Source organism: Heptranchias perlo, unplaced genomic scaffold, assembly GCF_035084215.1.
Source record: "Heptranchias perlo isolate sHepPer1 unplaced genomic scaffold, sHepPer1.hap1 HAP1_SCAFFOLD_580, whole genome shotgun sequence".
NCBI lineage: Eukaryota > Metazoa > Chordata > Chondrichthyes > Hexanchiformes > Hexanchidae > Heptranchias > Heptranchias perlo.
The window spans coordinates 25,599-41,169 of NW_027139602.1; the positions used below are offsets into that span (position 1 = coordinate 25,599).

At 56.5% G+C, this 15,571-nt stretch overlaps 1 protein-coding gene across 1 annotated transcript in view; it reads right to left on the reverse strand.

The window, feature by feature from the left end:
* Positions 1–791: 791 nt before the first annotated feature.
* LOC137316292 (multiple epidermal growth factor-like domains protein 6) overlaps positions 792–15,571 on the reverse strand; it is a 49,533-nt gene continuing 34,753 nt past the window's right edge. Inside the window, exons 16-21 of the mRNA XM_067980361.1 lie at positions 12,569–12,724; positions 10,444–10,596; positions 7,249–7,404; positions 4,221–4,373; positions 2,262–2,369; positions 792–976 (exon numbers count right to left, since the gene is read on the reverse strand). Of these exons, the coding sequence (XP_067836462.1) occupies positions 792–976; positions 2,262–2,369; positions 4,221–4,373; positions 7,249–7,404; positions 10,444–10,596; positions 12,569–12,724 (911 nt within the window). The remainder of the gene's footprint in view (positions 977–2,261; positions 2,370–4,220; positions 4,374–7,248; positions 7,405–10,443; positions 10,597–12,568; positions 12,725–15,571) is intronic.

The following is a 15,571-nucleotide window of genomic DNA, read 5'->3' on the forward strand; positions in this document are numbered from 1 at the left end:
AACACTCCCAGGGCAGGTACAGGGTTAGACACAGAGTAAAGCTCCCTCTACACTGTCCCATCAAACACTCCCAGGGCAGGTACAGGGTTAGATACAGAGTAAAGCTCCCTCTACACTGTCCCATCAAACACTCCCAGGGCAGGTGCAGAGTGAGATACAGAGTAAAGCTCACTCTACACTGTCCATCAAACACTCCCAGGTCAGGTACAGGGTTAGATACAGAGTAAAGCTCCCTCTACACTGTCCCATCAAACACTCCCAGGGCAGGTACAGGGTTAGATACAGAGTAAAGCTCCCTCTAAACTGTCCCGTCAAATACTCCCAGGGCAGGTACAGGGTTAGATACAGAGTAAAGCTCCCTCTACACTGTCCCATCAAACACTCCCAGGGTCAGGTACAGGGTTAGATACAGAGTAAAGCTCCCTCTACACCGTCCCATCAAACACTCCCAGGGCAGGTGCAGGGTTAGATACAGAGTAAAGCTCCCTCTACACTGTCCCGTCAAACACTCCCAGGGCAGGTACAGGGTTAGATACAGAGTAAAGCTCCCTCCACACTGTCCCGTCAAACACTCCCAGGGCAGGTACAGGGTTAGATACAGAGTAAAGCTCCCTCCACACTGTCCCATCAAACACTCCCAGGGCAGGTACAGGGTTAGATACAGAGTAAAGCTCCCTCCACACTGTCCCATCAAACACTCCCAGGGCAGGTACAGGGTTAGATACAGAGTAAAGCTCATTGCGCAGTGAGTTCGGGAGCTCGGGCTTTGTGTGAACACAGATTGCAGACTGTCATCCCCCTCGATCCTTGTACTCACCTCCTCTGAATCTCTTAAAGACACATCTGGGCCCACAGTGTGTGTCGCAGCATGTCTGCCACCTCCCACAGTCACTCTCGTCCTCGCACGGACTCCCCATGGTCGAATTGCAGACGTAGCTCAGCCTGTTCGGTGGGGAGCACTCTCCGGGTTTCCCATCTGGAAATCCAACAATCTGATGTCAGGGTCAGTTTAGACAGGAGGAGGAAGTGATGGGGGTTCCCCACGGGAATTCCCACAATGGTTCAAACCATTCCCTCACTGATAGGTGACTGAGTGAACTGTCCCGCCCAACACCGTCCTGAGGAACACCGAGTAGGAGGGTCTCAGGATTCAATCACACTCCCCGTCACACACAGACACTACCCCGTCACACACAGACACTACCCCGTCACACACAGACACCACCCCGTCACACACAGACACTACCCCGTCACACACAGACACTGCCCCGTCACACACAGACACTACCCCGTCACACACAGACACTACCCCGTCACACACAGACACTACCCCGTCACACACAGACACTGCCCCGTCACACACAGACACTACCCCGTCACACACAGACACTACCCCGTCACACACAGACACTACCCCGTCACACACAGACACTACCCCGTCACACACAGACACTACCCCGTCACACACAGACACTACCCCGTCACACACAGACACTGCCCCGTCACACACAGACACTACCCCGTCACACACAGACACTACCCCGTCACACACAGACACTACCCCGTCACACACAGACACTACCCCGTCACACACAGACACTACCCCGTCACACACAGACACTACCCCGTCACACACAGACACTACCCCGTCACACACAGACACTACCCCGTCACACACAGACACTACCCCGTCACACACAGACACTACCCCGTCACACACAGACACTACCCCGTCACACACAGACACTACCCCGTCACACACAGACACTACCCCGTCACACACAGACACTACCCCGTCACACACAGACACTACCCCGTCACACACAGACACTACCCCGTCACACACAGACACTACCCCGTCACACACAGACACTGCCCCGTCACACACAGACACTACCCCGTCACACACAGACACTACCCCGTCACACACAGACACTACCCCGTCACACACAGACACTACCCCGTCACACACAGACACTACCCCGTCACACACAGACACTACCCCTTCACACACAGACACTACCCCGTCACACACAGACACTACCCCGTCACACACAGACACTACCCCGTCACACACAGACACTACCCCGTCACACACAGACACTACCCCGTCACACACAGACACTACCCCGTCACACACAGACACAGATTCCCTGGACCCTGGGACCAGAATCCCGCCCGTTTCCCACTGCCCCTCCCTGAGGTTTGGTCCTTACGGGATGTGAATGAGTGGAGACATTTTTTCCCACATCCAATCTCACAGCACTGTTTATTTGAGCTGCAATCATCGTCCTCCTCACACGACTGGCTGTGATTCTTGTGACAGAGAAATGAGACTTTGGGAAGTTCCGGGCACTTCCTCTGTTTCACTGAAAAAATCAGAATCAGAGTTCAGAATTAGTCAAATTGTTGAGAAGGGAAGTTTCAGACACAACTCAAATACAGAGTAAAGTTCACTCTACACCGTCCCGTCAAACACTCCCAGGGCAGGTACAGGGTTAGATACAGAGTAAAGCTCCCTCTACACTGTCCCATCAAACACTCCCAGGGCAGGTACAGGGTTAGATACAGAGTAAAGCTCCCTCTACACCGTCCCATCAAACACTCCCAGGGTCAGGTACAGGGTTAGATACAGAGTAAAGCTCCCTCTACACTGTCCCATCAAACACTCCCAGGGCAGGTACAGGGTTAGATACAGAGTAAAGCTCTCTCTACACTGTCCCATCAAACACTCCCAGGGCAGGTACAGGGTTAGATACAGAGTAAAGCTCCCTCTACACTGTCCCATCAATCACTCCCAGGGCCAGGTACAGGGTTAGATACAGAGTAAAGATCCCTCTACACTGTCCCATCAAACACTCCCAGGGCAGGTACAGGGTTAGATACAGAGTAAAGCTCCCTCTACACTGTCCCGTCAAACACTCCCAGGGACAGGTACAGGGTTAGATACAGAGTAAAGCTCCCTCTACACCGTCCCATCAAACACTCCCAGGGCAGGTACAGGGTTAGATACAGAGTAAAGCTCCCTCTACACCGTCCCATCAAACACTCCCAGGGCAGGTACAGGGTTAGATACAGAGTAAAGCTCCCTCTACACTGTCCCGTCAAACACTCCCAGGGTCAGGTACAGGGTTAGATACAGAGTAAAGCTCCCTCTGCACTGTCCCATCAAACACTCCCAGGACAGGTACAGGGTTAGATACAGAGTAAAGCTCCCTCTACACTGTCCCATCAAACACTCCCAGGGACAGGTACAGGGTTAGATACAGAGTAAAGATCCCTCTACACTGTCCCATCAAACACTCCCAGGGCAGGTACAGGGTTAGATACAGAGTAAAGCTCCCTCTACACTGTCCCGTCAAACACTCCCAGGGACAGGTACAGGGTTAGATACAGAGTAAAGCTCCCTCTACACCGTCCCATCAAACACTCCCAGGGCAGGTACAGGGTTAGATACAGAGTAAAGCTCCCTCTACACCGTCCCATCAAACACTCCCAGGGCAGGTACAGGGTTAGATACAGAGTAAAGCTCCCTCTACACTGTCCCGTCAAACACTCCCAGGGTCAGGTACAGGGTTAGATACAGAGTAAAGCTCCCTCTGCACTGTCCCATCAAACACTCCCAGGACAGGTACAGGGTTAGATACAGAGTAAAGCTCCCTCTACACTGTCCCATCAAACACTCCCAGGGTCAGGTACAGGGTTAGATACAGAGTAAAGCTCCCTCTACACTGTCCCATCAAACACTCCCAGGGTCAGATACAGGGTTAGATACAGAGTAAAGCTCCCTCTACACTGTCCCATCAAACACTCCCAGGGTCAGGTACAGGGTTAGATACAGAGTAAAGCTCCCTCTGCACTGTCCCATCAAACACTCCCAGGACAGGTACAGGGTTAGATACAGAGTAAAGCTCCCTCTACACTGTCCCATCAAACACTCCCAGGACAGGTACAGGGTTAGATACAGAGTAAAGCTCCCTCTACACTGTCCCATCAAACACTCCCAGGGCAGGTACAGGGTTAGATACAGAGTAAAGCTCCCTCTACACTGTCCCATCAAACACTCCCAGGGCAGGTACAGGGTTAGATACAGAGTAAAGCTCCCTCTACACTGTCCCATCAAACACTGAGACCCACACTGAGTTCTCTTATTCCCCCCTGTGCCCGTCGGGGGGGCTGTTTGAGGAGGCCTCATGTGCTGGAGTTTGGGGGTTGCTCACCTTTTCTGATGAATGATGGGATGCATTTCTTCCCACAGCTGGCTTTGCAGCACATCTGCCAGATGTCACAGTCCCCGTCACTCTCGCAATCGTCCCCCAGCTTCATGTCGCACATCATGGTCAGTTGTCTGTGGGATGGACACGTTCTGTTCTCTGAAAGACACCAGGGGGCAGAATCATTCAGTGTTCCCCACCTCAGTGGGGGCACTTCTCCACTCCCCTCCCCTCACCTCCGCAACCCTCACCTCGGCTCCCCTCACCTCCCCTCCCCTCACCTCGGCTCCCCTCACCTCGGCTCCCCTCACCTCCGCAACCCTCACCTCGGCTCCCCTCACCTCCACTCCCCTCACCTCGGCTCCCCTCACCTCCGCAACCCTCACCTCCACAACCCTCACCTCCCCTCCCCTCACCTCGGCTCCCCTCACCTCCACTCCCCTCACCTCGGCTCCCCTCACCTCCGCAACCCTCACCTCCACAACCCTCACCTCCCCTCCCCTCACCTCGTCTCCCCTCACCTCCACGCCCCTCACCTCGGCTCCCCTCACCTCCCCTCCCCTCACCTCCACAACCCTCACCTCCACTCCCCTCACCTCCACTCCCCTCATCTCGGCTCCCCTCACCTCCGCAACCCTCACCTCCACTCCCCTCACCTCGGCTCCCCTCACCTCCACTCCCCTCACCTCCACTCCCCTCACCTCCACTCCCCTCATCTCGGCTCCCCTCACCTCCCCTCCCCTCACCTCGGCTCCCCTCACCTCCACTCCCCTCACCTCGTCTCCCCTCACCTCCGCAACCCTCACCTCGGCTCCCCTCACCTCCGCAACCCTCACCTCGGCTCCCCTCACCTCCGCAACCCTCACCTCGGCTACCCTCACCTCCGCTCCCCTCCCCTCACCTCCGCTCCCCTCCCCTCACCTCCGCTACCCTCCCCTCACCTCCGCAACCCTCCGCTCCCCTCATCTCGGCTCCCCTCACCTCGGCTCCCCTCACCTCCGCAACCCTCATCTCGGCTACCCTCACCTCCGCTACCCTCCCCTCACCTCCGCAACCCTCCGCTCCCCTCACCTCGGCTCCCCTCACCTCCGCAACCCTCACCTCGGCTACCCTCACCTCCGCTACCCTCCCCTCACCTCCGCAACCCTCCGCAACCCTCACCTCGGCTCCCCTCACCTCCGCTACCCTCCGCTCCCCTCCCCTCACCTCGGCTCCCCTCACCTCGGCTCCGCCCCCCTCCCCTCATCTCCGTTCCCCTCACCTCCGCTCCCCTCACCTCCGCTCCCCTCCACTCCCCTCACCTCACCTCTGCCCCCCTCACCTCCGCTCCCCTCCCCCTCACCTCCGCCCCTCCCCTCCCCTCCCCTCCCCTCCCCAGGTCCATGGGAACTTGAGCCTGCTGCATGACTGATAACCCCCCACCCTCTCACACACGCTCCCTCTCCACTGGAATCTGTGTCCCCCTCACCCCCAGGGTCCATATGTGAACCCCACCACACGGGGGGAGATCAGCTCACTGGGTCCAGGCCGGGGATGGATCCTGGATCTCTCCTGCTCTCTGTCTGGGACTGTTCGATGAGGTGCCACACACGAGGTTGTCGCACTGGACTCGGGCTCATGGGTTTGGGGGGAATATATTCGTGTGGATTGAGGATTGGGTCAGGGACAGAAAACAGAGAGTTGGGATAAACGGGTCATTCTCAGGTAGTCAGGCTGTAACTAGTGGGGTATCACAAGGATCAGTGCTCGGGCCTCAGCTATTTACAATCGATATTAATGACTCAGATGAAGGGACCGAGTGTAATGAATCCAAGTTTGCTCGGTGGGAAAGTAAGTTGTGAGGGGGACACAAAGATTCTGCAAAGGGAGACAGACAGAAGTGAGTGGGAGAGAAGGTGGCAGATGGAGTATAATGTGGGGAAATGTGAGGTTATTCACTTTGGTGGGAAGAACAGAGAAACAGAATATTTTCCAACAGGTGAGACACGAAGAAAGGTTGGTATTGAGAGAGATTGAGGTGTCCTCGTACATGAATCACAGAAACTTAACCTGCAGGTACAGCAAGCAATCAGGAAGGCAAGTGATTAGTTAGCGTTTATTGCAAGGGGGGTGATAGAATCAGAGAAGTTTACAACATGGAAACAGGCCCTTCGGCCCAACATGTCCATGTCGCCCAGTTTATACCACTAAGCTAGTCCCAATTGCCTGCACTTGGCCCAGATCCCTCTATACCCATCTTACCCATGTAACTGTCCAAATGCTTTTTAAAAGGGTTGGTGCACAAGAGTAAGGAAGTCTTACTACAATTGTCCAGGGCTTTGGTGAGACCTCACCTGGAGTACTGTGTACAGTTTTGGTCTCCTTATCTAAGGAAGGAGATACTCGCCTTCGAGGGGGTGTAACGAAGGTTCACTAGATTGATTCCTGGGATGAGAGGGTTGTCCTATGAGGAGAGATTGAGTAGAATGGGCCGAGACTCTCTGGAGTTGAGAAGATTGAGAGCTGATCTCATTGAAACAGATGAGATTCTGAGGGGGTTTGACAGGGTCGATGCTGAGAGGCTGTTTCCTCCAGCTGGAGAGTCCAGAACGAGGGGGCATAGTCTCAGGATAAGAGGGTCGGCCATTCAAGACTGAGATGAGGAGGAATTTCATCACTCAGAGGGTTGTGAATCTTTGGAATTCTCTACCCCAGAGGGCTGTGGATGCTCAGTCGTTGAGAACACTCAAGGCTGAGATCGACAGATGAAGGAATCGAGGGATGTGGGGATCGGGCGGGGAAAGTGGAGTTGAGGTCGAAGACCAGCCATGATCTGATTGAATGGCGGAGCAGGGACGAGGGGCCGAATGGCCTACTCCTGCTCCTATTTCTCCTGTTCCCACTGATCCTGGGCCTTTTGTGCCCTGTGTGTGTGTGTGTGTGTGTGTGTGTGTGTGTGTGAGCCTCAGTCCCCAATCCCCCCACCCTCGGCTCGAGTCAGTGAACCAGGACTGACCGAGTGTGTGACCTTTTGACGAGCCCTGTAGCCTCTCACCTCCTGTGAAGAACGTGGGGATACATTTCTTGCCGCAGCCAGCGTTGCAGCAGGTGTGGGAGGCGTCACAATCCGTGTCCGCCATGCACGATTTCCCAATCTTCATCTCGCACACCTTCGAGAGTTTGTCCTCAGACGGACATTGTTCGTCTGGCTCTGGGGAGGAAAGGAGGGAGAGGAAAGAGAGGATGTGCAGTGATACGGGGCCTTTCACCGTCTCAGGGCCTCCCGAAACACGTCGCACACAACCAACTCCTCTTCTTGGAGTTCACTCACTGCTCGAATGGAGGAGACGCGACATTCGATTGGTGCACAGCAAGATCCCACCAACAGGAGGACCTTTTACATCCAGCCGAGAGGGCAGACGGGGGCCTCGGTTCATCGTCTCATCCAAAACACGGCACCTCCGACAGTGCGGCACTCCCTCAGTACTGACCCTCCGACAGTGCGGCACTCCCTCAGTACTGACCCTCCGACAGTGCGGCGCTCCCTCAGTACTGACCCTCCGACAGTGCGGCGCTCCCTCAGTACTGACCCTCCGACAGTGCGGCGCTCCCTCAGTACTGACCCTCCGACAGTGCGGCGCTCCCTCAGTACTGACCCTCCGACAGTGCGGCGCTCCCTCGGTACTGACCCTCCGACAGTGCGGCGCTCCCTCAGTACTGACCCTCCGACAGTGCGGCGCTCCCTCAGTACTGACCCTCCGACAGTGCGGCGCTCCCTCAGTACCGACCCTCCGACAGTGCGGCGCTCCCTCAGTACTGACCCTCCGACAGTGCAGCACTCCCTCAGTACTGACCCTCCGACAGTGCGGCGCTCCCTCAGTACTGACCCTCCGACAGTGCAGCACTCCCTCAGTACTGACCCTCCGACAGTGCGGTGCTCACTCAGTACTGACCCTCCGACAGTGCGGCCCTCCCTCAGTACTGACCCTCCGACAGTGCGGTGCTCACTCAGTACTGACCCTCCGACAGTGCTGAACTCCCTCAGTACTGACCCTCCGACAGTGCTGAACTCCCTCAGTACTGACCCTCCGACAGTGCGGCGCTCCCTCAGTACTGACCCTCCGACAGTGCTGAACTCCCTCAGTACTGACCCTCCGACAGTGCTGAACTCCCTCAGTACTGACCCTCTGACAGTGCGGTGCTCCCTCAGGACTGACCCTCCGACAGTGCGGCCCTCCCTCAGTACTGACCCTCCGACAGTGCAGCACTCCCTCAGTACTGACCCTCCGACAGTGCGGCGCTCCCTCGGGACTGACCCTCCGACAGTGCGGCACTCCCTCAGTACTGACCCTCCGACAGTGCGGCGCTCCCTCAGTACTGACCCTCCGACAGTGCGGCGCTCCCTCAGTACTGACCCTCCGACAGGGGGCGGCCCTCCCTCAGTACTGACCCTCCGACAGTGCGGCGCTCCCTCAGTACTGACCCTCCGACAGTGCGGCGCTCCCTCGGGACTGACCCTCCGACAGTGCAGCACTCCCTCGGGACTGACCCTCCGACAGTGCGGCGCTCCCTCAGTGCTGACCCTCCGACAGTGCTGAACTCCCTCAGTACCGACCCTCCGACAGTGCGGTGCTCCCTCAGTACTGACCCTCCGACAGTGCGGCGCTCCCTCAGTACTGACCCTCCGAGAGTGCGGCGCTCCCTCAGTACCGACCCTCCGACAGTGCGGTGCTCCCTCAGTACTGACCCTCCGACAGTGCGGTGCTCCCTCAGTATTGACCCTCCGACAGTGCGGCGCTCCCTCAGTACTGACCCTCCGACAGTGCAGCACTCCCTCAGTACCGACCCTCCGACAGTGCGGTGCTCCCTCAGGACTGACCCTCCGACAGTGCGGCGCTCCCTCAGTACTGACCCTCCGACAGGGCGGCCCTCCCTCAGTACTGACCCTCCGACAGTGCGGCGCTCCCTCAGTACTGACCCTCCGACAGTGCAGCACTCCCTCGGGACTGACCCTCCGACAGTGCGGCGCTCCCTCGGGACTGACCCTCCGACAGTGCAGCACTCCCTCGGGACTGACCCTCCGACAGTGCGGCGCTCCCTCAGTGCTGACCCTCCGACAGTGCTGAACTCCCTCAGTACCGACCCTCCGACAGTGCGGTGCTCCCTCAGGACTGACCCTCCGACAGTGCGGCGCTCCCTCAGTACTGACCCTCCGAGAGTGCGGCGCTCCCTCAGTACCGACCCTCCGACAGTGCGGTGCTCCCTCAGTACTGACCCTCCGACAGTGCGGTGCTCCCTCAGTACTGACCCTCCGACAGTGCGGCGCTCCCTCAGTACTGACCCTCCGACAGTGCAGCACTCCCTCGGGACTGACCCTCCGACAGTGCAGCACTCCCTCAGTACTGACCCTCCGACAGTGCGGCGCTCCCTCAGTACTGACCCTCCGACAGTGCTGAACTCCCTCAGTACTGACCCTCCGACAGTGCGGCGCTCCCTCAGTACTGACCCTCCGACAGTGCTGAACTCCCTCAGTACTGACCCTCCGACAGTGCTGAACTCCCTCAGTACTGACCCTCCGACAGTGCTGAACTCCCTCAGTACTGACCCTCCGACAGTGCTGAACTCCCTCAGTACTGACCCTCCGACAGTGCTGAACTCCCTCAGTACTGACCCTCCGACAGTGCTGAACTCCCTCAGTACTGACCCTCCGACAGTGCTGAACTCCCTCAGTACTGACCCTCCGTCAGTGCTGAACTCCCTCAGTACTGACCCTCCGTCAGTGCTGAACTCCCTCAGTACTGACCCTCCGACAGTGCTGAACTCCCTCAGTACTGACCCTCCGTCAGTGCTGAACTCCCTCAGTACTGACCCTCCGACAGTGCTGAACTCCCTCAGTACTGACCCTCCGACAGTGCTGAACTCCCTCAGTACTGACCCTCCGACAGTGCTGAACTCCCTCAGTACTGACCCTCCGACAGTGCTGAACTCCCTCAGTACTGACCCTCCGACAGTGCTGAACTCCCTCAGTACTGTCCAGTGGTGTCAGCCTGGATTATGGGGCTTAAGGAAGCAGAGTGGGGATCAAACCCGTGTCTTTCGGTCTTCGAGTGGGACGGACTGAACTAAACTGACCCAGCCTCCTTTGACTGGGCACTGAGTCCTGTAAATCACCCCTTCCTCCTCCAGTTCATCATTTCTTCTCGTCCCTGTTCCCCATTCCAGGTCCTGACCCTTTCACCCTCTCACTTACTTTTTGCCATGAATTTTGGGATGCATCTCGGCCCACAGTCTGTGTCACAGCAGGCGGCCCATTCACCACAGGACTCGTCCGTACACGGAGCAGTAAAGTTCCATTTGCACATGTGATGCAGTCTGGATGGATCAGGACACGACCCTCCCTGACCTGTAGGGAAGATAATGACCATTTATTAAAGGAGAGAGAGATTGTCCACATGGACAAAACGGGTTAGATACAGAGTAAATCTCCCTCTACACTGTCCCGTCAAACACTCCCAGGGCAGGTACAGGGTGAGATACAGAGTAAAGCTCCCTCTACACTGTCCCGTCAAACACTCCTAGGGCAGGTACAGGGTTAGATACAGAGTAAAGCTCCCTCTACACTGTCCCGTCAAACACTCCCAGGGCAGGTACAGGGTTAGATACAGAGTAAAGCTCCCTCTACACTGTCCCATCAAACACTCCCAGGGTCAGGTACAGGGTTAGATACAGAGTAAAGCTCCCTCTACACTGTCCCGTCAAACACTCCCAGGGCAGGTACAGGGTTAGATACAGAGTAAAGCTCCCTCTACACTGTCCCATCAAACACCCCCAGGGTCAGGTACAGGGTTAGATACAGAGTAAAGCTCCCTCTACACTGTCCCGTCAAACACTCCCAGGGCAGGTACAGGGTTAGATACAGAGTAAAGCTCCCTCTACACTGTCCCATCAAACACTCCCAGGGCAGGTACAGGGTTAGATACAGAGTAAAGCTCCCTCTACACTGTCCCATCAAACACTCCCAGGGTCAGGTACAGGGTTAGATACAGAGTAAATCTCCCTCGACACTGTCCCATCAAACACTCCCAGGGTCAGGTACAGGGTTAGATACAGACTAAAGCTCACTCTACACTGTCCCGTCAAACACTCCCAGGGCAGGTACAGGGTGAGATACAGAGTAAAGCTCCCTCCACACCGTCCCATCAAACACTCCCAGGGCAGGTACAGCATGGTTTAGATACAGAGCAAAGCTCCCAGTACATCCAGACCCCCATCAGAGAGAGAGGAGTCTCCTCACCCAGACCCCCATCAGAGAGAGAGGAGTCTCCTCACCCAGACCCCCATCAGAGGGAGAGGAGTCTCCTCACCCAGACCCCCATCAGAGAGAGAGGAGTCTCCTCACCCAGCCCCCCATCAGAGAGAGAGGAGTCTCCTCTCCCAGACCCCCATCAGAGAGAGAGGAGTCTCCTCACCCAGACCCCCATCAGAGAGAGAGAGGAGTCTCCTCACCCAGACCCCCATCAGAGAGAGAGAGGATTCTCCTCCCCCTGACCCCCATCAGAGAGAGAGGATTCTCCTCACCCAGACCCCCATCAGAGAGAGAGAGGAGTCTCCTCACCCAGACCCCCATCAGAGAGAGAGAGGAGTCTCCTCACCCAGACCCCCATCAGAGAGAGAGGAGTCTCCTCACCCAGACCCCCATCAGAGAGAGAGGAGTCTCCTCACCCAGACCCCCATCAGAGAGAGAGAGGAGTCTCCTCACCCAGACCCCCATCAGAGAGAGAGGAGTCTCCTCACCCAGACCCCCAGCAGAGAGAGAGAGGAGTCTCCTCACCCAGACCCCCATCAGAGAGAGAGAGGAGTCTCCTCACCCAGACCCCCATCAGAGAGAGAGAGGAGTCTCCTCACCCAGACCCCCATCAGAGAGAGAGGAGTCTCCTCACCCAGACCCCCATCAGATAGAGAGGAGTCTCCTCACCCAGACCCCCATCAGAGAGAGAGAGGAGTCTCCTCACCCAGACCCCCATCAGAGAGAGAGGAGTCTCCTCACCCAGACCCCCATCAGAGAGAGAGAAGTCTCCTCACCCAGACCCCCATCAGAGAGAGAGGAGTCTCCTCACCCAGACCCCCATCAGAGAGAGAGAGGAGTCTCCTCACCCAGACCCCCATCAGAGAGAGAGGAGTCTCCTCACCCAGACCCCCATCAGAGAGCGAGGGTCCTTTACCCCCTGTGTCTGGGTCTGGCTTTTGACCCTAACACTCCAGAGGGTGAAAGGTGAGGGTGTGATCAGAGGGATAATGTTGAGAATCCCCCTGATTCCTGTCTCTCGGTGCGCTCGATAACCTCTGATTAGGGGAGACCTTCACTCCCTTCTCACCTCCACTCTTGAACTTCAGGACACATCTCCTCCCACAGCCCGAGTCACAACAGCTCTGCCAAATGTCACAATCCTCATTGTCGGTACACCGTTCACCCAGCCTCATCTGACATATCGGAGCGAGTCGGGACACTGCCGGACACTCAAACACTTCCTCTGTGGACACAAAAACAGGTTGGGGTCAGAGTGAGCTGGTGGGGTCAAGGGTCACAATCCTTCATTAAAATGGCCCCCGGACAGGACTTCAAACTGGGTGGGATATTAAAGGGTGCGGGGAGTGAGGGGAGAGTGGGATCAGACTGGGTGGGATATTAAAGGGTACAGGGAGTGAGGGGAGAGTGGGATTAGACTGGGTGGGATATTAAAGGGTACGGGGAGTGAGGGGAGAGTGGGATTAGACTGGGTGGGATATTAAAGGGTACGGGGAGTGAGGGGAGAGTGGGATTAGACTGGGTGGGATATTAAAGGGTACGGGGAGTGAGGGGGAGAGTGGGATTAGACTGGGTGGGATATTAAAGGGTACGGGGAGTGAGGGGAGAGTGGGATTAGACTGGGTGGGATATTAAAGGGTACGGGGAGTGAGGGGAGAGTGGGATTAGACTGGGTGGGATATTAAAGGGTACGGGGAGTGAGGGGGAGAGTGGGATTAGACTGGGTGGGATATTAAAGGGTGCGGGGAGTGAGGGGAGAGTGGGATTAGACTGGGTGGGATATTAAAGGGTACGGGGAGTGAGGGGAGAGTGGGATTAGACTGGGTGGGATATTAAAGGGTACGGGGAGTGAGGGGAGAGTGGGATTAGACTGGGTGGGATATTAAAGGGTACGGGGAGTGAGGGGAGAGTGGGATTAGACTGTGTGGGATATTAAAGGGTACGGGGAGTGAGGGGAGAGTGGGATTAGACTGGGTGGGATATTAAAGGGTACGGGGAGTGAGGGGAGAGTGGGATTAGACTGGGTGGGATATTAAAGGGTACGGGGAGTGAGGGGGAGAGTGGGATTAGACTGGGTGGGATATTAAAGGGTACGGGGAGTGAGGGGAGAGTGGGATTAGACTGGGTGGGATATTAAAGTGTACGGGGAGTGAGGGGGAGAGTGGGATTAGACTGGGTGGGATATTAAAGGGTACGGGGAGTGAGGGGAGAGTGGGATTAGACTGGGTGGGATATTAAAGGGTACGGGGAGTGAGGGGAGAGTGGGATTAGACTGGGTGGGATATTAAAGGGTACGGGGAGTGAGAGGAGAGTGGGATTAGACTGGGTGGGATATTAAAGGGTACGGGGAGTGAGGGGAGAGTGGGATTAGACTGGGTGGGATATTAAAGGGTATGGGGAGTGAGGGGAGAGTGGGATTAGACTGGGTGGGATATTAAAGGGTATGGGGAGTGAGGGGAGAGTGGGATTAGACTGGGTGGGATATTAAAGGGTGCGGGGAGTGAGGGGAGAGTGGGATTAGACTGGGTGGGATATTAAAGGGTACGGGGAGTGAGGGGAGAGTGGGATTAGACTGGGTGGGATATTAAAGGGTACGGGGAGTGAGGGGAGAGTGGGATTAGACTGGGTGGGATATTAAAGGGTACGGGGAGCGAGGGGAGAGTGGGATTAGACTGGGTGGGATATTAAAGGGTACGGGGAGTGAGGGGAGAGTGGGATTAGACTGGGTGGGATATTAAAGGGTGCGGGGAGTGAGGGGAGAGTGGGATTAGACTGGGTGGGATATTAAATGGTACGGGGAGCGAGGGGAGAGTGGGATTAGACTGGGTGGGATATTAAAGGGTACGGGGAGTGAGGGGAGAGTGGGATTAGACTGGGTGGGATATTAAAGGGTACGGGGAGTGAGGGGAGAGTGGGATTAGACTGGGTGGGATATTAAAGGGTACGGGGAGTGAGGGGGAGAGAGGGATTAGACTGGGTGGGATATTAAAGGGTACGGGGAGTGAGGGGAGAGTGGGATTAGACTGGGTGGGATATTAAAGGGTACGGGGAGCGAGGGGAGAGTGGGATTAGACTGGGTGGGATATTAAAGGGTACGGGGAGTGAGGGGGAGAGTGGGATTAGACTGGGTGGGATATTAAAGGGTACGGGGAGTGAGGGGGAGAGTGGGATTAGACTGGGTGGGATATTAAAGGGTGCGGGGAGTGAGGGGAGAGTGGGATTAGACTGGGTGGGATATTAAAGGGTACGGGGAGTGAGGGGAGAGTGGGATTAGACTGGGTGGGATATTAAAGGGTACGGGGAGTGAGGGGAGAGTGGGATTAGACTGGGTGTGATATTAAAGGGTACGGGGAGTGAGGGGAGAGTGGGATTAGACTGGGTGGGATATTAAAGGGTACGGGGAGTGAGGGGAGAGTGGGATTAGACTGGGTGGGATATTAAAGGGTACGGGGAGTGAGGGGAGAGTGGGATTAGACTGGGTGGGATATTAAAGGGTGCGGGGAGTGAGGGGAGAGTGGGATTAGACTGGGTGGGATATTAAAGGGTACGGGGAGTGAGGGGAGAGTGGGATTAGACTGGGTGGGATATTAAAGGGTGCGGGGAGTGAGGGGAGAGTGGGATTAGACTGGGTGGGATATTAAAGGGTACGGGGAGTGAGGGGGAGAGTGGGATTAGACTGGGTGGGATATTAAAGGGTACGGGGAGTGAGGGGGAGAGTGGGATTAGACTGGGTGGGATATTAAAGGGTACGGGGAGTGAGGGGAGAGTGGGATTAGACTGGGTGGGATATTAAAGGGTACGGGGAGTGAGGGGGAGAGTGGGATTAGACTGGGTGGGATATTAAAGGGTACGGGGAGTGAGGGGAGAGTGGGATTAGACTGGGTGGGATATTAAGGAGTATTGAAAGTGACTATGAGACTTTTATCTCCCCCCACAGGCCCGTGTACACTCTCCCCCCACAGCCCGTGTACACTCTCCCCCCACAGCCCGTGTACACTCTCCCCCCCACAGCCCGTGTACACTCTCCCCCCCACAGCCCGTGTACACTCTTCCCCCCACAGCCCGTGTACAC